The sequence below is a fragment of the Drosophila santomea genome, chromosome 2R (genome assembly GCF_016746245.2).
Source record: "Drosophila santomea strain STO CAGO 1482 chromosome 2R, Prin_Dsan_1.1, whole genome shotgun sequence".
Lineage (NCBI taxonomy): Eukaryota > Metazoa > Arthropoda > Insecta > Diptera > Drosophilidae > Drosophila > Drosophila santomea.
Window position 1 is genome coordinate 808,680 of NC_053017.2, and position 14,478 is coordinate 823,157.

Sequence of the window (14,478 nt, forward strand, 5' to 3'; positions counted from 1 at the left end):
CTAACAGGCAATAGTAAATTTTTGACCATATTTTTATGGCAAACAATTTACGGTGAAAGCAGATCACAGGCGTTTAACTTATTTATTTTCAATGGTTAAATCAAGCTCAAAGCTGACAAGAATGCGACTAGAACAAGAAGAATACGATTTTACCGTCGAATATTAAAGGGGTAAAGATAATTTCGTGGCAGACGCACTGTCCAGAATAACTATCAAAGAACTACAAAATTTACAAAATCAAGTCCTGAAAGTCACTACCAGGCAACAAAGTATACAAAACAACGTCTACGCAGATAAAGAACAAAAAATGTTGCTTAGGCAAAATCTTGAAATAGCTTCAAAGCCCAACGTATGTACATATATAAAGTCCTTAAAAATTACGATGTACGAAAAGTAGTGGCCTTGCACTCGATTAAAAGCCTATGTTATTTCTAACAAGGTAATAAAATCATTGCAAGAATAAATGTTGGTGATTTGTACACTAATGGAGTTATAGTTTTTCCAAAGGCTTGAATCGCAGGCCGTTGTAAATAATCTAACTCAATTTAAAGTGGCACCGCATGAAAAAATTAAACAGGTTTCAATTGATTATTTCAAATTAATGGAAATTTAAAAAACTCTAAGACTAGCACTACTCAAGCCGGTGACCATTATAAGTAATGAAAATGAAATGAAAGCTATATTGACTACATTTCATGAGGATCCTATTCAAGGAGGTGATACTGGAATTATAATCCTATTCAAGGAGGTCATACTGGGCTTATAAAAACTGTGGCTAAAGTAAAAAGACACTACTACCGGAAAAACATGACTCGTAAAATAAAAGAGTATGTTCGTAGATGTCCTAAATGTTATTTCGTAGCAGTAAAAAATAAGCATAGAACAGTTCATAAGGATAGATTTAAGATTCTTAATACTTAAAAATAATAATAAAAAGACAAATCCATCCATGGAATAAGAAAAGAACATACATATTTTTTTTGTACTTAAGAGTAAATTTTTGATTTGGCTAAGATTTTTATCCGGTTTGGGAGCGTAGGCAAAAAGAAAATATCAAAAAAATAAAGGTTAAACAAAACAAAAAAAAAACTGTGGTCATCAATTGAAAAATGAAAAAAAAGACGTACATATAAATATTAATATTTTATTCAAGAATATATACATATAAATTAATATGTTCCTCCGTCGTGGTTGGTCCTGTGGCCTCCTGACGTGCGGATATTCCTTCCCGTGGGATCCGGTACGATGCTGCCACCAGGGATTTATATCTTCTTACGAAGTTTAGGTTGGAGGGCGTGACTTTGCCCTCTTGGTCGATCGCTGGCCTTTTGGCTCAGCGAGAGTATTCAAATAATAAAATGATATTTTACGGCTGCGTGCCGGAGTGAATAGCTGCTCTTTATTAAAGCTCTGGCTTAAGACTAAATACAAAAGAATATGAAAGTGTGGATCTACTCTGGCTCCAATGCATCACGCCATAAACCCATGGTCGGCAAGCCGACTCAGCATTTATGCAACATAGCTCGGTACCCCGGATAAGGGGTGTCCGGTTGCTGTTGCTGACCGTTCGTAGCGCGGAGCGCTGAACTCGGTTGGGGCGCGTCAGCATTGTTTATATGAAGTACTAGTGTTTGTGTATTGGTGACAAAAGTGTTGGTACTCTTAGTTGTTAACTACTCCCCCTCTAAGATTATGACCGTCCTCGGTTATATTGAGTTTATCGATGGTTTGTTGAATTTCAGCGGAGGCTCGCCTTCTCCTTAATGCCAGAAAAAGGATGAATGAACCAATCAGACCAATGTTAATGACTACTCCAGCCGCGAACCAAAGTTTGGGGGGCCCGCGGCGTCAACCTCGTCTTTGAACCCTTGGATAAAGCGCAGGTTATCGTTGTTCATGCGGTGTAGCAAGGGCATGCTCAGTGCCTGGTCATGGCCGACGATGTTCAGTAGCGGCGATCTTGCTACGCCAGGCTGCTTGTCTATTGTTTTCCGGAAGTTTACGAACTCCGTTCCGTTGATGGTAGCTGATCGCTCGAATGTCACAAGATGTGTTCCTTTGACGAGCACCTCTGGACCGCCGTCCGTGCTGATGCGAGCTGTTGCCTCATTGATGATAACTATGCCGTCATCTATAGGCATTACTGCCCTAAGGTGACTGGATTGCGTGTGGCATTGGGCTGTATTTCCCGCATGGAGTGAGCGGGCGCAGGTTTCGCGTCGGGATCGCTCGCAGAAAGTGTTGTGAGTGGTTTCCATGCACTCGGTGAGCGAAAAGGTGTCTTCCTCGCACTCTGCTAAGGTGTCTTCATCGAGTCGCAAGATTGTCTGATAGTGTGATACGGGGTATACGAGAACCTTCTTACATCTGACCTTCACCCTAGGATAGGCTATTAGTATGTGAATAATGCTGTCGGACTGAAGAACCCTAATCTTAGAGGCTTCTAATAAGCTAACTATTGGAGTGTCTTGTTCAATTAATGAGCTCAAATCGGCATGATTAAGGATTGTGGGATTCACTATGTTAGCTTTAGCCAATGTGATTGTGAGAATTAAATTTTGGATCTCTGTTGTCAGCATTCTATTTCTCGCTAGTAATGCCTCATACAAATGCGGGGTGTCGACCAAGTCGTTGTTTCGGGCTTTAATAATTTTGTTTACGGTGTCGGTCAGTTTGTTTATTTGTATTTGGGTTTCGGAATTTATATTAATTTGCCTGGAGTTGGAATCTATTAGCTGGGCTTCGGTCATTTTGATCTTTAGAAAATCTGAGGCGTCGGGAGTTCCTGCAACTACCTTAAGGGCTGTACCTAAAAAGTCTAAGCTTCTAGCGATACGGTGGTGTATTTTTAAAATGGACAACAAGTTTATAATGTGATCTGTATCCACGTCTAACAACTTGCGCATATGCGATTGTGGAAAGGAAGCGGACAATTTCTTTGTTTCATCTACCATGTAAATATAATCAGACAGGTTGCTCGAATGCCTCAGGCAATTACGATGCTCGAACACCAATACGTCTCCATCTACGACGGGAATGTATTTGGCGTGGGAAAAGTCGGTAATCCGAGCACTTGCCACTGCCAGGGTGATGAGTGTTATGATGGCGAACCTGCAAACCAAACGTAGAATGAGACCACGGCACAAATACTTAAATCTGGCTTACTACTAGGAATAGGCAAATAAAAGTGGGAATTTTATTTGAGGTTGTCCTTGTGGACCACCCTCCCCTTAATGAGAACAGACGTTCCCAGGTCTGCTTGCACCTTTTGTTCTGTGCATAACGGGGTTAGCTTATTTCCTAACCTTTTATTGTTTTTGACAAACACTTCTTCTCCTACCTCAAAAACACGGTTCTGCCTAGCTGGGTTGCATCTTTCGATGTTGTTTTGCTGGGCCTTTACCAGCCTGTCTTTTATGCCTAGGCAGCGATCATCAGAACCCGTGTGGAGAATCTCGACTGGTCTCTCCTGAGTGACAGAATGTAGGGTCTTATTATACTCTATTGTTGCCCTCAATATTAATTCTGTCGTATCGCTGATTTTTTTGTCTAACTTAAGACACCTGGCTATTTCTGTCAAGGTACTGTGGAATCGTTCCACTTGACCGTTTGACAGGCTATGCAGCGGGGCCGCATTTACAATGTCTATGTGGTAGTTGTTTTTAAGTAAGGAGGTGATAGTCTCCGAATTGAAGACGGCTTCATTGTCGCAATATATCATTTTGATTTTGGGAAACAAATTTACGAGTTGAAGCAGGGGCCCCGTGACGTCCACTATTGTTCTGGACAGCACTGGTTGCACTATTGCAAATTTCGAGAACTTGTCAACACATGTTAAGAATTGCTTCTTATCAGTTGAGAAGATATCGATGTGCAACATTTCGCCGGTATAGCCTGGTATGGGTGTTTCCCCGAGCTCTTGTTTTTTAGGATGCCTGTCGTATTTGGCTTTGGTGCATATTTTGCAATTTGCAACCACTTCCTTTGCTAGGCTGCTCATTTTGGGGAAATAGTAATCGCGGAGGACTTGCTTGGTATTCTCCTGAGCCGCCCTGTGTGCACGATTATGTTCTGTCGTGACAATTTCCAACTGCTCATTTCTATTCGTAACGTCTATAACCATATTCTTACAGTATCGGAACTGCGTAGCTGGGAAATGAGAAATTAAATCATGTTGAAAACTTGCCAGGGTGGGTAGATCGCAGTGTATCGCATTCACGACTTCGGGGTTTACGACCTCCTTCAGCAATTCCAAAATGGTGCTTTTGTTGGCGAAATTGATAAGGTGGCGAGTTTTACTGCGAAACAACACCAAGCTTCGTTTTAGTCGGAAACGTGCTTCTTCTATGACAATCTGATTTCTGAAGCAGTTCACCGGTTGGTCTGTCGTTTCGACCGTGTAGGTCAATGACAGTTCGCTGTGGATAGTCGCAGCGTCTGACTGAGGCTCATTTTGTAGGGCATTAATGTTCTGCCTAGAAAGAGCGTCACCGCGGGGAGGACACCGCGAATGTCAGCGGCTGATGGTCCGTATAAATATTTATATCGCGAGTGCCGTAGAGGTAGTGTTGTAACTTGCCCAAGGCCCACACTATGGCCAACAATTCTCTTTCATTTGTTGCGTAGTGTGACTCGCTTTCTTTCAGGGTCCTAGAGATCATAGTGATGGGTCTTTTATCTTGCGATAAAACCGCACCAATACCGTTCGCAGAGGCATCCGTCGTCAGATCGAATGGCTTCTTGAAATCGGGGTATCTGAGCATTACATCTTCAGAAGCCAAGATGTTCCTCAGCCTCTCAAATGCATCTCTCTGCAAATCACTAAACTCAATAGGTGTTTTCTTGGACATGTGTTTGCTGATAGAGCCGTTTACTCCTTTCAGCAAGTCTGTCAAGGGCCTCGCGATCGCCGCAAAGTCCTTCACGAAGCAACGGTAATAACTGGCCAGACCCAAAAATGACCTTAGCTCATACAAATTTGTAGGCTCTGGATATTCCTTTATGGCCTTTACTTTTTCTGGGTCGGTTTTTGCACCTCCATTGGTAACAATAAATCCCAGATATTCAACACTCTGCTTAAAGAAGTGTGTTTTTTCGCTGGATACCTTCATATTAGCATTGCACAGGCTTTTTAAAACCCAATCTATATGCTTGACGTGGTCATTTTCGTTTTCAGAAAAAATAATGACGTCATCTACGTAAACATAGCATGACTTGCCAATTTGGTCTCGTAAGACGTCGTCGATCGCTCTTTGGAAGATGCTTCCCGCATTCTTCAATCCGAACGGTAACCGACAAAACTCATACTTTCCGCCGTTTACCGAAAAAGAGGTCTTTTCGCGGTCCTGTTCGGCCAAGTATATTTGGTGGTAGCCAGACTTTAGATCTAACGTCGTAAAGTACTTAGCTTTTCCTAGGTTCGCCAGTATCATGGAGATGTTTGGCATTGGGTATTTATCAGCGATGGTTTTTTCATTAAGTTTCCTAAAGTCTATAACTAAACGCTTATTTTTGTTCCCCAATTCATCCTGGCCTTTTTTGTCTACAACCCATGTTGGATTGTTGTAAGGCGATTTAGAGGTTCTAATGATGCCTTTCTGAAGTAAGTCTGCGATTTCTCGCTTAACAAACTCATATACACCCATTGGATGCGGGTATAGCTTGGAGTATACCGGCTTATCATCGCTTGTGCGAATTCTGGCGACAACAGAGGTGTTAAACGGCAGTGCCTCGTTAGAGGCTGAAAATGCCTTAGATCTGTTTTCGATCATACCTCGAAATTGCGCTTTTACAGGCTCTGGCACGGCGATGTCATTTACGTTAGTAAAATTAACATTATCGCAATTATGATGCTGAAGCTTCTCAGAAACAGAACCATAATTTATCGTACCTTTCTCTGCGTCGAGTTTTGCTCCTACTTGAGCTAGGAGATCAAATCCAATTATACCATCGAATGGTGTCAGTGCGTCCAAAAGAAAAAACGCAGATGTTTTTCCAAAAATATTCATTAAACATTTTTGGTGAACCCTGTTAGAACCATGAATGGAACTAACCGTGAAAGGGGAATCGACGGGCACTACATGTTTAAGCTCCTTTACGGGCTTGATGTAGTTTTTCGCCGCCCCTGTGTCAATTAGTATTTTTAGTAGTCTCCCTTGGAGCTGTCGTTCAATGAACGGCAGTCGGGAGCGCTCCCTAAAAAATTGATCTGATCATTTTCATCGGATTCGTCATCTAACTCGCCGCCATTATTCTCTTCAGCCTGTTGCATAGTGTTCTGCAATTTCTGACGCCTCTGCCCGGTCATGCGAGCGGAGCCGAATCTTTTCTGGCCTTGAGTACTCTCGGCCTTGGCGTTTGTAGGCTGACCGTTTCCAAAGGAGGTCGGTTGCCTTTGTTGGGTTACAGTGGAGCCTAACTCCATAGGCTCAGGTGCTTGATTCTGATAGCTGTTATTATTCTGGGCAAAATTATTTTGTTTACCCTGCTTCTTGTAAAAATGAGGGTTTTTCCCTAGGCCGTCCCCGGCCCTGCTATATTTTCCATGCGGCTCCTTTGAGCGGTTTCGATCCTTTCGGTGCTCATAGGCGGTTGCCTTGTCCTCTAAAACCTTTGCATATGTATGGTAACTTAAGTAGTTACTGCTTTATTTAATTCGAAATACAATATAATGTTGACTTGATGCCGTAAGCTTGTTGCGCGGCGGGGTTGAAGTCCAGAGTGGCCAGTCTGACGATATCAGAAGATATCGTCATTCAGGAAAGGTCTTGGCGTTAGTACTTGTTTACGCCGTTTTGCCAGTCTGGGCGCCACATCTACTCCCCCTCCAGTGACTTCGCCAGGTGGTGAAGGTAACGGTATAAATTCTGGAGCTGCAGGTGCAGGGCTCGGTGGCGTAGGTGGCTGCGAAATCTGTTGGTCAGGCGGTGGATCCTCGTGGTGGTCTTCGCTAGCGTCAGATTCAGCTATGAAGGCAGGCTTGAGGAGGTCGACTGATATGGCCTTCTCTTGTCCATGAATGCTGATGACGTAGAACTTGTCATCAACCCGGCGTATTACCCGATGAGGTCCCGTGTAAGGCGGCTCGAGTGGTTTTTTAACAGATGCCACTCGCTTGAAGACGTGCGTACAAGTTCTCAGGTCCTTACAAATGAAAACAGGTGGTTTAGCGTGATGCGCCGCAGGAGTAGGTGGGGCTGTCCTGATATGTTGACGTAGTTGCTCGGTGAGTCGGTGATCCTTGCTGAAGGCGGTTGGAGTGTGCGACTCAAAAAATTCGTTGGGGATACGACTTTGCCGACTAGTTGTTCGAGAGCAGCGCCGATCGCTGTATCGGAGGCGTCCGTTTTAAGGGCGAGGTGAGCCGATGGGGAAAGGAACGAAGAGCACACGGCACGTAAAATTCCTTGCTTGCAGACCTGGAATGCGTCCTCCGCAGGGCCGGTCCAGGCTATTTCGCGCTTGTGATTTTTGGTTGCGCCTTTTAGGTAGTCTGTGAGCGGGATTTGAGCCTGAGCTGCGTGTGGGATGAGGTGTCGGTAGTAGTTGACCATTCCCAAAAACCGGCGCAATTCCATGATAGTTTGAGGCTTGGGAAAACTGTTGATTGCTTGCGTGCGCTCAACAGGGGGCTTGAATCCGCTCGCATTGACTTGGAACCCTAAGAAAATGACCTCACTTTTACCAAATTGGCACTTTTGAGGGTTAATTTGCAGGTGGTTCCTCTGCAAAATCTCAAAGATTGTCTGGAGGTGCTTCAAATGCTCCTCATGCGTTGTGGAGAACACGATGATGTCGTCCATATAGCATCCTACGAATGGAATGCCTCGAAGCAGGTTGTCCATGTGGCGCTGGAAGGTTTGCGCTGCATTGCGCAGTCCAGGTGGCATGCCGACGAATTCGAAAAGGCCGAACGGTGTAGTGACAGCTGTTTTTGGAATATCATCTGGCGCGACTGGGATCTGGTGGTAGGCACGCACCAAATCGATTGTGGAGAAAACCGAGCATCCATGCAGACGTTGAAGAATGTCTTCCCCATGGGGAATCGGGTAGCGATCTGGAATAGTGGAAGCATTAAGTTTACGATAATCACCAGTAGTGCGCCATTCGCTGCTCTTCTTGGGGACCAAATGAATAGGACTGGCCCATTGGCTGCTGGAGGGACGAATCACTCCTTGCTGGAGTAAGAGATCGAAGTCCCGGCGTGCCGCTTTTAATTTTTCGCCTGTCAGCCTTCTTGGCTTGTCGAAAACAGGTGGGCCAGTTGTTTGAATGTAATGCGCAACCTCATTATGAATGCGGGTTGCTAAAGGCGCATTAGGACGAGTGATCTGCACAAAGCGACTAAGAAGATTGGAGTACGGGCGATCTATTCCACTGGAACTTTGCACGTTGATTGTAGAAACGTTGTAAAGTTTTGCTTCTGCAACTTCTCCTTTGGTCGAAACAGCTTTTGAGGGATCCATAAGGCGTTTACCCTTGAGGTCGAGGATGAGGCCGTGGTGCGTGAGGAAATCTGCTCCGATGATTGCTGATTGGACGTTCGCAACGACGAACGACCAGGTGAACTTACGCTGTAGGTTGAGACCAAAAGTTAGATTTAGCGTGCCGTATGTATCAATTATAGACGTGTTGGCCGCGAAGAGTTTGAAGTCGTCTTTGCGACGATGCATTCCCTTGATTATCGAAACAGGTATGAGTGAGATGACTGATCCGGAATCAATAAGGAATTTTATGTTGGTATTACGATCGATTATGTGAAGTCGGTACTCCTTTGAGAGGCGAGTGCTTGGAGATTTGCTGTCACCAGTCGCCTGAACAGATGACAGCTTCTTTAGTTTCCCTGCTGTGGCACCCAGGCACAGGGCGAGGAGCATTTTCGTGCATTTGGTCCGAATTTGGCATGATAAAAGCAGACACGTGGTGATCGGAGTTGCTGCTCGTTGCGATCGGCTGGGCAAGAATGGCTGGAGGGCTGCATGTTCTGGAGATGAGTTAAAGAGGCCTTGATGGCAGCGATGTCGCGTTTCAAGTCGTCCACGACACTTGTGCCAGCTGCCGGCGGGTATTCGCGGGTGTTGCCTCTGAATTGTGCCGAGGAGGGCCCAGCAGCCATGACAAAAGAACCCGATTCCTCTTCCATGAGATCGTCAGCGAGTGCAGCTTGCGCTTCCAAAGTTGCTGAGCGTAGGAGCTTCAAACTCCGTTGTACGTGCTGCGGTAGCTGAGAGAGCCAGCGGACTCGCAAGGCGTCTGCAGACGCGCGACCGTCAGCAAGAGTTGTCATTTGCCGAAGGAGCTGCGAGGGCTTCTTGTCCCCAAGGTCAAGCTCCAGCAAAGCGCGCTGCAACTGTCTGTCCGGTGATTCCGTAAAGCGCTTGATGATAATCTCCTTCAGGTGCTCGTATTTGTTGACTTCCGAGGGTTGCACCAGAACATCAGATACTTCAGTCATTATATCAGCATCCAAAGCACTGATTAAATGGTAGTAGCGCGTGTTATCTGAAGAAATGCGGCTGCATTGAAATTGCGCTTCGATCTGCACAAACCATAACCGCGCATTTTGCTTCCAAAAAGGCGGTAGCTTGATGACGCCAACCGACTCGACGACAGGAATAACGGTGCCTGCGCTGTTGCCGCATTGAATTTCACCAGCGTCAGGCGAAGTTGGCGGTGCAGGCGAACAATCTCCGGTATTCATTTTGTTTATTGCGGGGTCACCAATATGGTAACTTAAGTAGTTACTGCTTTATTTAATTCGAAATACAATATAATGTTGACTTGATGCCGTAAGCTTGTTGCGCGGCGGGGTTGAAGTCCAGAGTGGCCAGTCTGACGATATCAGAAGATATCGTCATCCAGGAAAGGTCTTGGCGTTAGTACTTGTTTACGCCGTGTTGCCAGTCTGGGCGCCACATATGTATTGGCAAAGTTTGTGCGTTCTATGGTAGCCTCGGACTCCCTAGCAAAAGCTAAAGCTGAGGGCAAATCCTTGGGCTGCGCCGGCAAGACTATGGCCCTCAAGGGTTTCCTAAGACCGGCAATAAATGCGTGGAGAGCATCCTCTCTAACTTCATTATTAAACAGAATCGCACTGTCCGGTTCGTGAGTCATAACGATCTTGTTTGTTATTAACGTCAATCGTTTCTCTACATCGTCGTAATATTCCATTAGGCTAAGCTCTCCTTGCCTAACTGTTTCGAGTCCCTGCCTAAGCACGCGCAGCGACGTTTTGTCCGCGTAGGTACAATCCAGTCGAGCAATAATGGCATCGAAATTTAGGACTGTGTTATGGGCAACTAGTAGCCCTCTCGCTGGCCCCCTAACTTTGTTCCTGATAATCGAGACAGCTTGGTAATGTGCCTCGCTACCGTCATACCGTTTGAAGATTTCGTATGCGTCTACGGCTGACTGCCGCCATGACACATAGTCGTCCTGTTCCCCCGAAAAGTCTGGCAAGGTCTTCACAATGTCAAGCTTGACTTCGCACCGTACGTCAGGGTTTGGGATTATTTTTTTGTATGCCTCTACCTGTGGTGCTTCTACACGCAAGTTTTGCATCTGCTGTTTAACCTCATCTAATTGTGCCTGGAAGGCCTGCGTTAGTCTGTGTTCTTGTTCAGCCAAAGCCTGGCTAACAGCTCCAGCTATAATAGCTTGTAGCTGTGCGGCGTCCATGGCTGCAGTGCTACTTGTAGTATTCGGACAAAAACCTACTGGCTCTGAACTAAACTCGTCGTCACTAACGTCTTCGACTTTTATGTTTCTATATGCCGTCCAACTCATTTACCATTGGTTGACACCACGCAAATTAATTCTTTCCGAGCACGGTCGATCGGCTATGCGAGGCGTGATATTTGCACGCGCGAGAAATATAAGGCGACACAAAGGGAAAAAGGTGTTTCCCCTAAAAACGACAAGGAAAAGGTCTGCACAGAATTTACTCTTGTAAAAAGTAGGCTGTGTAAAATCAATGGGTCGAGGTAAAGTAAAGTAGAATTTACGTTTGGGGTATGCTACAGAATTTTCTGTTGGTAAAAGTATGATGTGGAAAATAATGCTCCCTAAAAGCATGCAAAAAAGGGCTGTTAGCTTTTTTATTTATTTAATATTCCACACAAAATATGGCCTCCTGACGTGCGGATATTCCTTCCCGTGGGATCCGGTACGATGCTGCCACCAGGGATTTATATCTTCTTACGAAGTTTAGGTTGGAGGGCGTGACTTTGCCCTCTTTGTCGATCGCTGGCCTTTTGGCTCAGCGAGAGTATTCAAATAATAAAATGATATTTTACGGCTGCGTGCCGGAGTGAATAGCTGCTCTTTATTAAAGCTCTGGCTTAAGACTAAATACAAAAGAATATGAAAGTGTGGATCTACTCTGGCTCCAATGCATCACGCCATAAACCCATGGTCGGCAAGCCGACTCAGCATTTATGCAACATAGCTCGGTACCCCGGATAAGGGGTGTCCGGTTGCTGTTGCTGACCGTTCGTAGCGCGGAGCGCTGAACTCGGTTGGGGCGCGTCAGCATTGTTTATATGAAGTACTAGTGTTTGTGTATTGGTGACAAAAGTGTTGGTACTCTTAGTTGTTAACTTATATATATATTGATATATATTAATATAAAATACCCGTATAGTCTAGTTGCCCGACTATCTGATACCCGTTACTCAGTTAGTGGAAGTGTGAAGGAGAGTCTTCAACACTGACAGTTTTTGGCGATTTGTGGGCGTTAAAGTGGGCGTTTTTTTGCAAATCGATAGAAATTTACAAGACCAATACAAAAATGAAAAAATATCAAAACATTTTTCAAAAGCGTGGGCGTGGCAGCTTTGGGCGGTTTGTGGGCGTTAGAGTGGGCGTGGCAAAAAGTTTTTTTGACAAATCGATAGAAATTTACAACACCAATACAAAAATGAAAAAATATCAAAACATTTTTCAAAAGTGTGGGCGTGGCAGTTTTGGGCGGTTTGTGGGCGTTAGAGTGGGCGTGGCAGCATGATTCGACAAACTTGCGCTGCGTCTATGTCCCTGGAGTCTGTATGCTTAATCTCAATTGTCTAGCGCTTGTAGTTCCTGAGATCTCGAAAATATTTCAACAGCAGCAACAATACACAGTTCATCAGAAAGCAAAGAAGCCTAGATTGAAATTACAGAAAAACCCATAAACTATTTTGCAAGTCAAATTGAATTTATAAAAGATACCGTAGACCAAATAGAGACAACGAAATACATTTCCAAAATAAAACTGACCATCAAACATGATCAGAAAATAAAAGAAAATAAAGATTTTACATACCATGTGTGGGGTCAAGGCCCGTATAAAATAGAACGCCTTTGTTATGAGATATAGTGAAATATTAAAAAGAACGAGACCTGAGCTGAAAGTTATTCTAGAGCGAGAGAACGTGTTTTTCCAAGAAGACGCCACCATATATCAACTCCGTGCAGCGGCGAAAACCATTATGGACAATAAGAAAGCAAACGAACGGGAGAAGCTGAACATGGAGGAGTCAAACCTAGAGCATTTGGAACTGGATAAGCTAAACCTGGAGGAGTTGAAAATAGATAAAACCTCGCCCAAAGTAGCCGAAAGTTCAAGATCGGGATGCGACGCTGGTGTTAGTTGCGAAATTGAACATGAGCAAGAAAGAGACGGCGATAGTGTGTTGGCGAGCAGTGACGAATTGGCGGCGTCTGGAGAAGTTCCTGGTAGTGCAGCTGCGAACGTGCCGCGTCGTGTTCGAGTGGCGGCGTATGATGAAATTCTGGAAGGTTCTGATGTGGCGGCTGCGAACGTGCAGCGTCATGATCGAGTGATGGCGGACGTCGAGGCAGAAATACAACATTTGCAGCAAGTTGAAGAGCTGTACGCTGCGCGCAAACGAGTGGCTGATTTAGAAAACGCGTTGGGCCAAAATAAATCAGCTCAAAAAGACAACATTGATATGAGTGATTTGGATGCCCTAATTCAATCGTTTTCTGGAGACAATGGATACCCTGTGCTTCGTTGGATCGACGACTTTTCGAATATAATGGATATATATTGCGTGCCGGAGAAAAAACGTTTTATCTTCGCCAAACGTTTACTGTCTGGATCAGCAAGAGTGTTTATGAACGAAACGGCAGCTTTGGATTTGCCGAGTCTGCGAGCAGAGCTGATAGCCGTTTTTGACCTCAAGATTACTGCATTCGATGTGTTCAAGCAACTGGAAGCCAGGAAGAAGTTACCTGACGAGGGTGCTCTCCAGTATTTTTTCTCCATGTGCGGCATTTCGCGACAAGTAGAGTTGGCACAAGAAGATATTATTCGATTCATCGTAAAAGGCTTGGGAGATGAATCCGGAGATGCGTCTGCAATGGCTGCGAAACAAAATTATGATCTACGACAAATTCAAGAAGTTGATGGCCGAAATTTCAAAGTCGGCGGAGAAAACAAAAGTGGTGACGCCCCAAGTCCGTGTGTCCATGCCCGATAACATTCGTTGCTACAATTGAAGGCAAATGGGACAAATGGCTAGAGAGTGCAAACAACCGAAGAGGCCACGCTTTAGCGTGCCAGCAATGCCCCGAGCGGAGGGTGTCAACCAGGCCGGCAGTGCTGCAGGATGAGGAGAAGTCTGGATCAGAGATATTGGCAGCGATTCAAAAAATCGAGATCTGAGGTTTGCGAGGTGAAAAGGGAAAATATATTTCTATCTTAAGTCTATTTGATACCGGCAGCCCGGTAAGCTTAATTCGTAAGTCATTAATTCCGAAAAATATTGTTTTAAGTTCAAAGAAATCGAAGTACTCTGGTTTAGGGGGACCTAAAATTTTGATTTGGGGCATTTTGAAAGCCTCTGTTAAGTTTTATGCGAAAACATATTCTATCCTCTTAAATATTGTTGATGACAAAATATTACCACTCCCTGTATTAATTGGTCGAGACGCACTGAAGGTAATGAACGTTCAATTAGTTCATAAAAGAATCAATAATGATACTTATAAATCTAAAGACTCTTCCCTTTTCACCGCTAAAATGAACAATACAAATAACTTAAGTACAGCTATTCATAATCCCAAAAATTTAAGTCATAATCACAACTCTGGTTTAGATAATGAAAATTCTGTAGAAATTTTGGGTACTGACAGTGATGCGCAGAGATTTTTGGCTGACATTGAGCCATCATTAGAGGATTCATTTGAGATAGGCTTTGAGTTTGGGTTGGAAATTGCAAATAAGTGTGAAAAAATTATTCAATCTCATTATTCTAGTATCCAATACGATTATAACACTGCACCTAGATATCGGATATCTATTAGATTAACCGATACCACTCCGTTTTACTGTTCTCCGAGACGTTTGTCTCGTTTGTCTGATGATTTGCTTAAGAAAAAAGTAATACGTCCTAGCGCCTCACCTTATGCGTCACCTTTGGTCCTTGTGAAAAAAAAGTCTGGTGAAATTCGAATGTGCGTTGACTACCGTGGTTT

The 14,478-nt window shown here is 44.4% G+C and overlaps 1 protein-coding gene across 1 annotated transcript; it reads right to left on the bottom strand.

Moving 5' to 3' along the window:
• Positions 1-3,154: 3,154 nt before the first annotated feature.
• Positions 3,155-11,573, bottom strand: LOC122756417. Its single transcript, XM_044005810.1, is given in 7 exon segments — positions 3,155-4,493; positions 4,495-6,199; positions 6,202-6,644; positions 6,857-7,113; positions 7,149-8,771; positions 8,855-9,538; positions 9,844-11,573. Coding segments are annotated over 7 exon segments (6,951 nt in total). The 5' UTR covers positions 10,786-11,573; the 3' UTR covers positions 3,155-3,196.
• Positions 11,574-14,478: the final 2,905 nt, after the last annotated feature.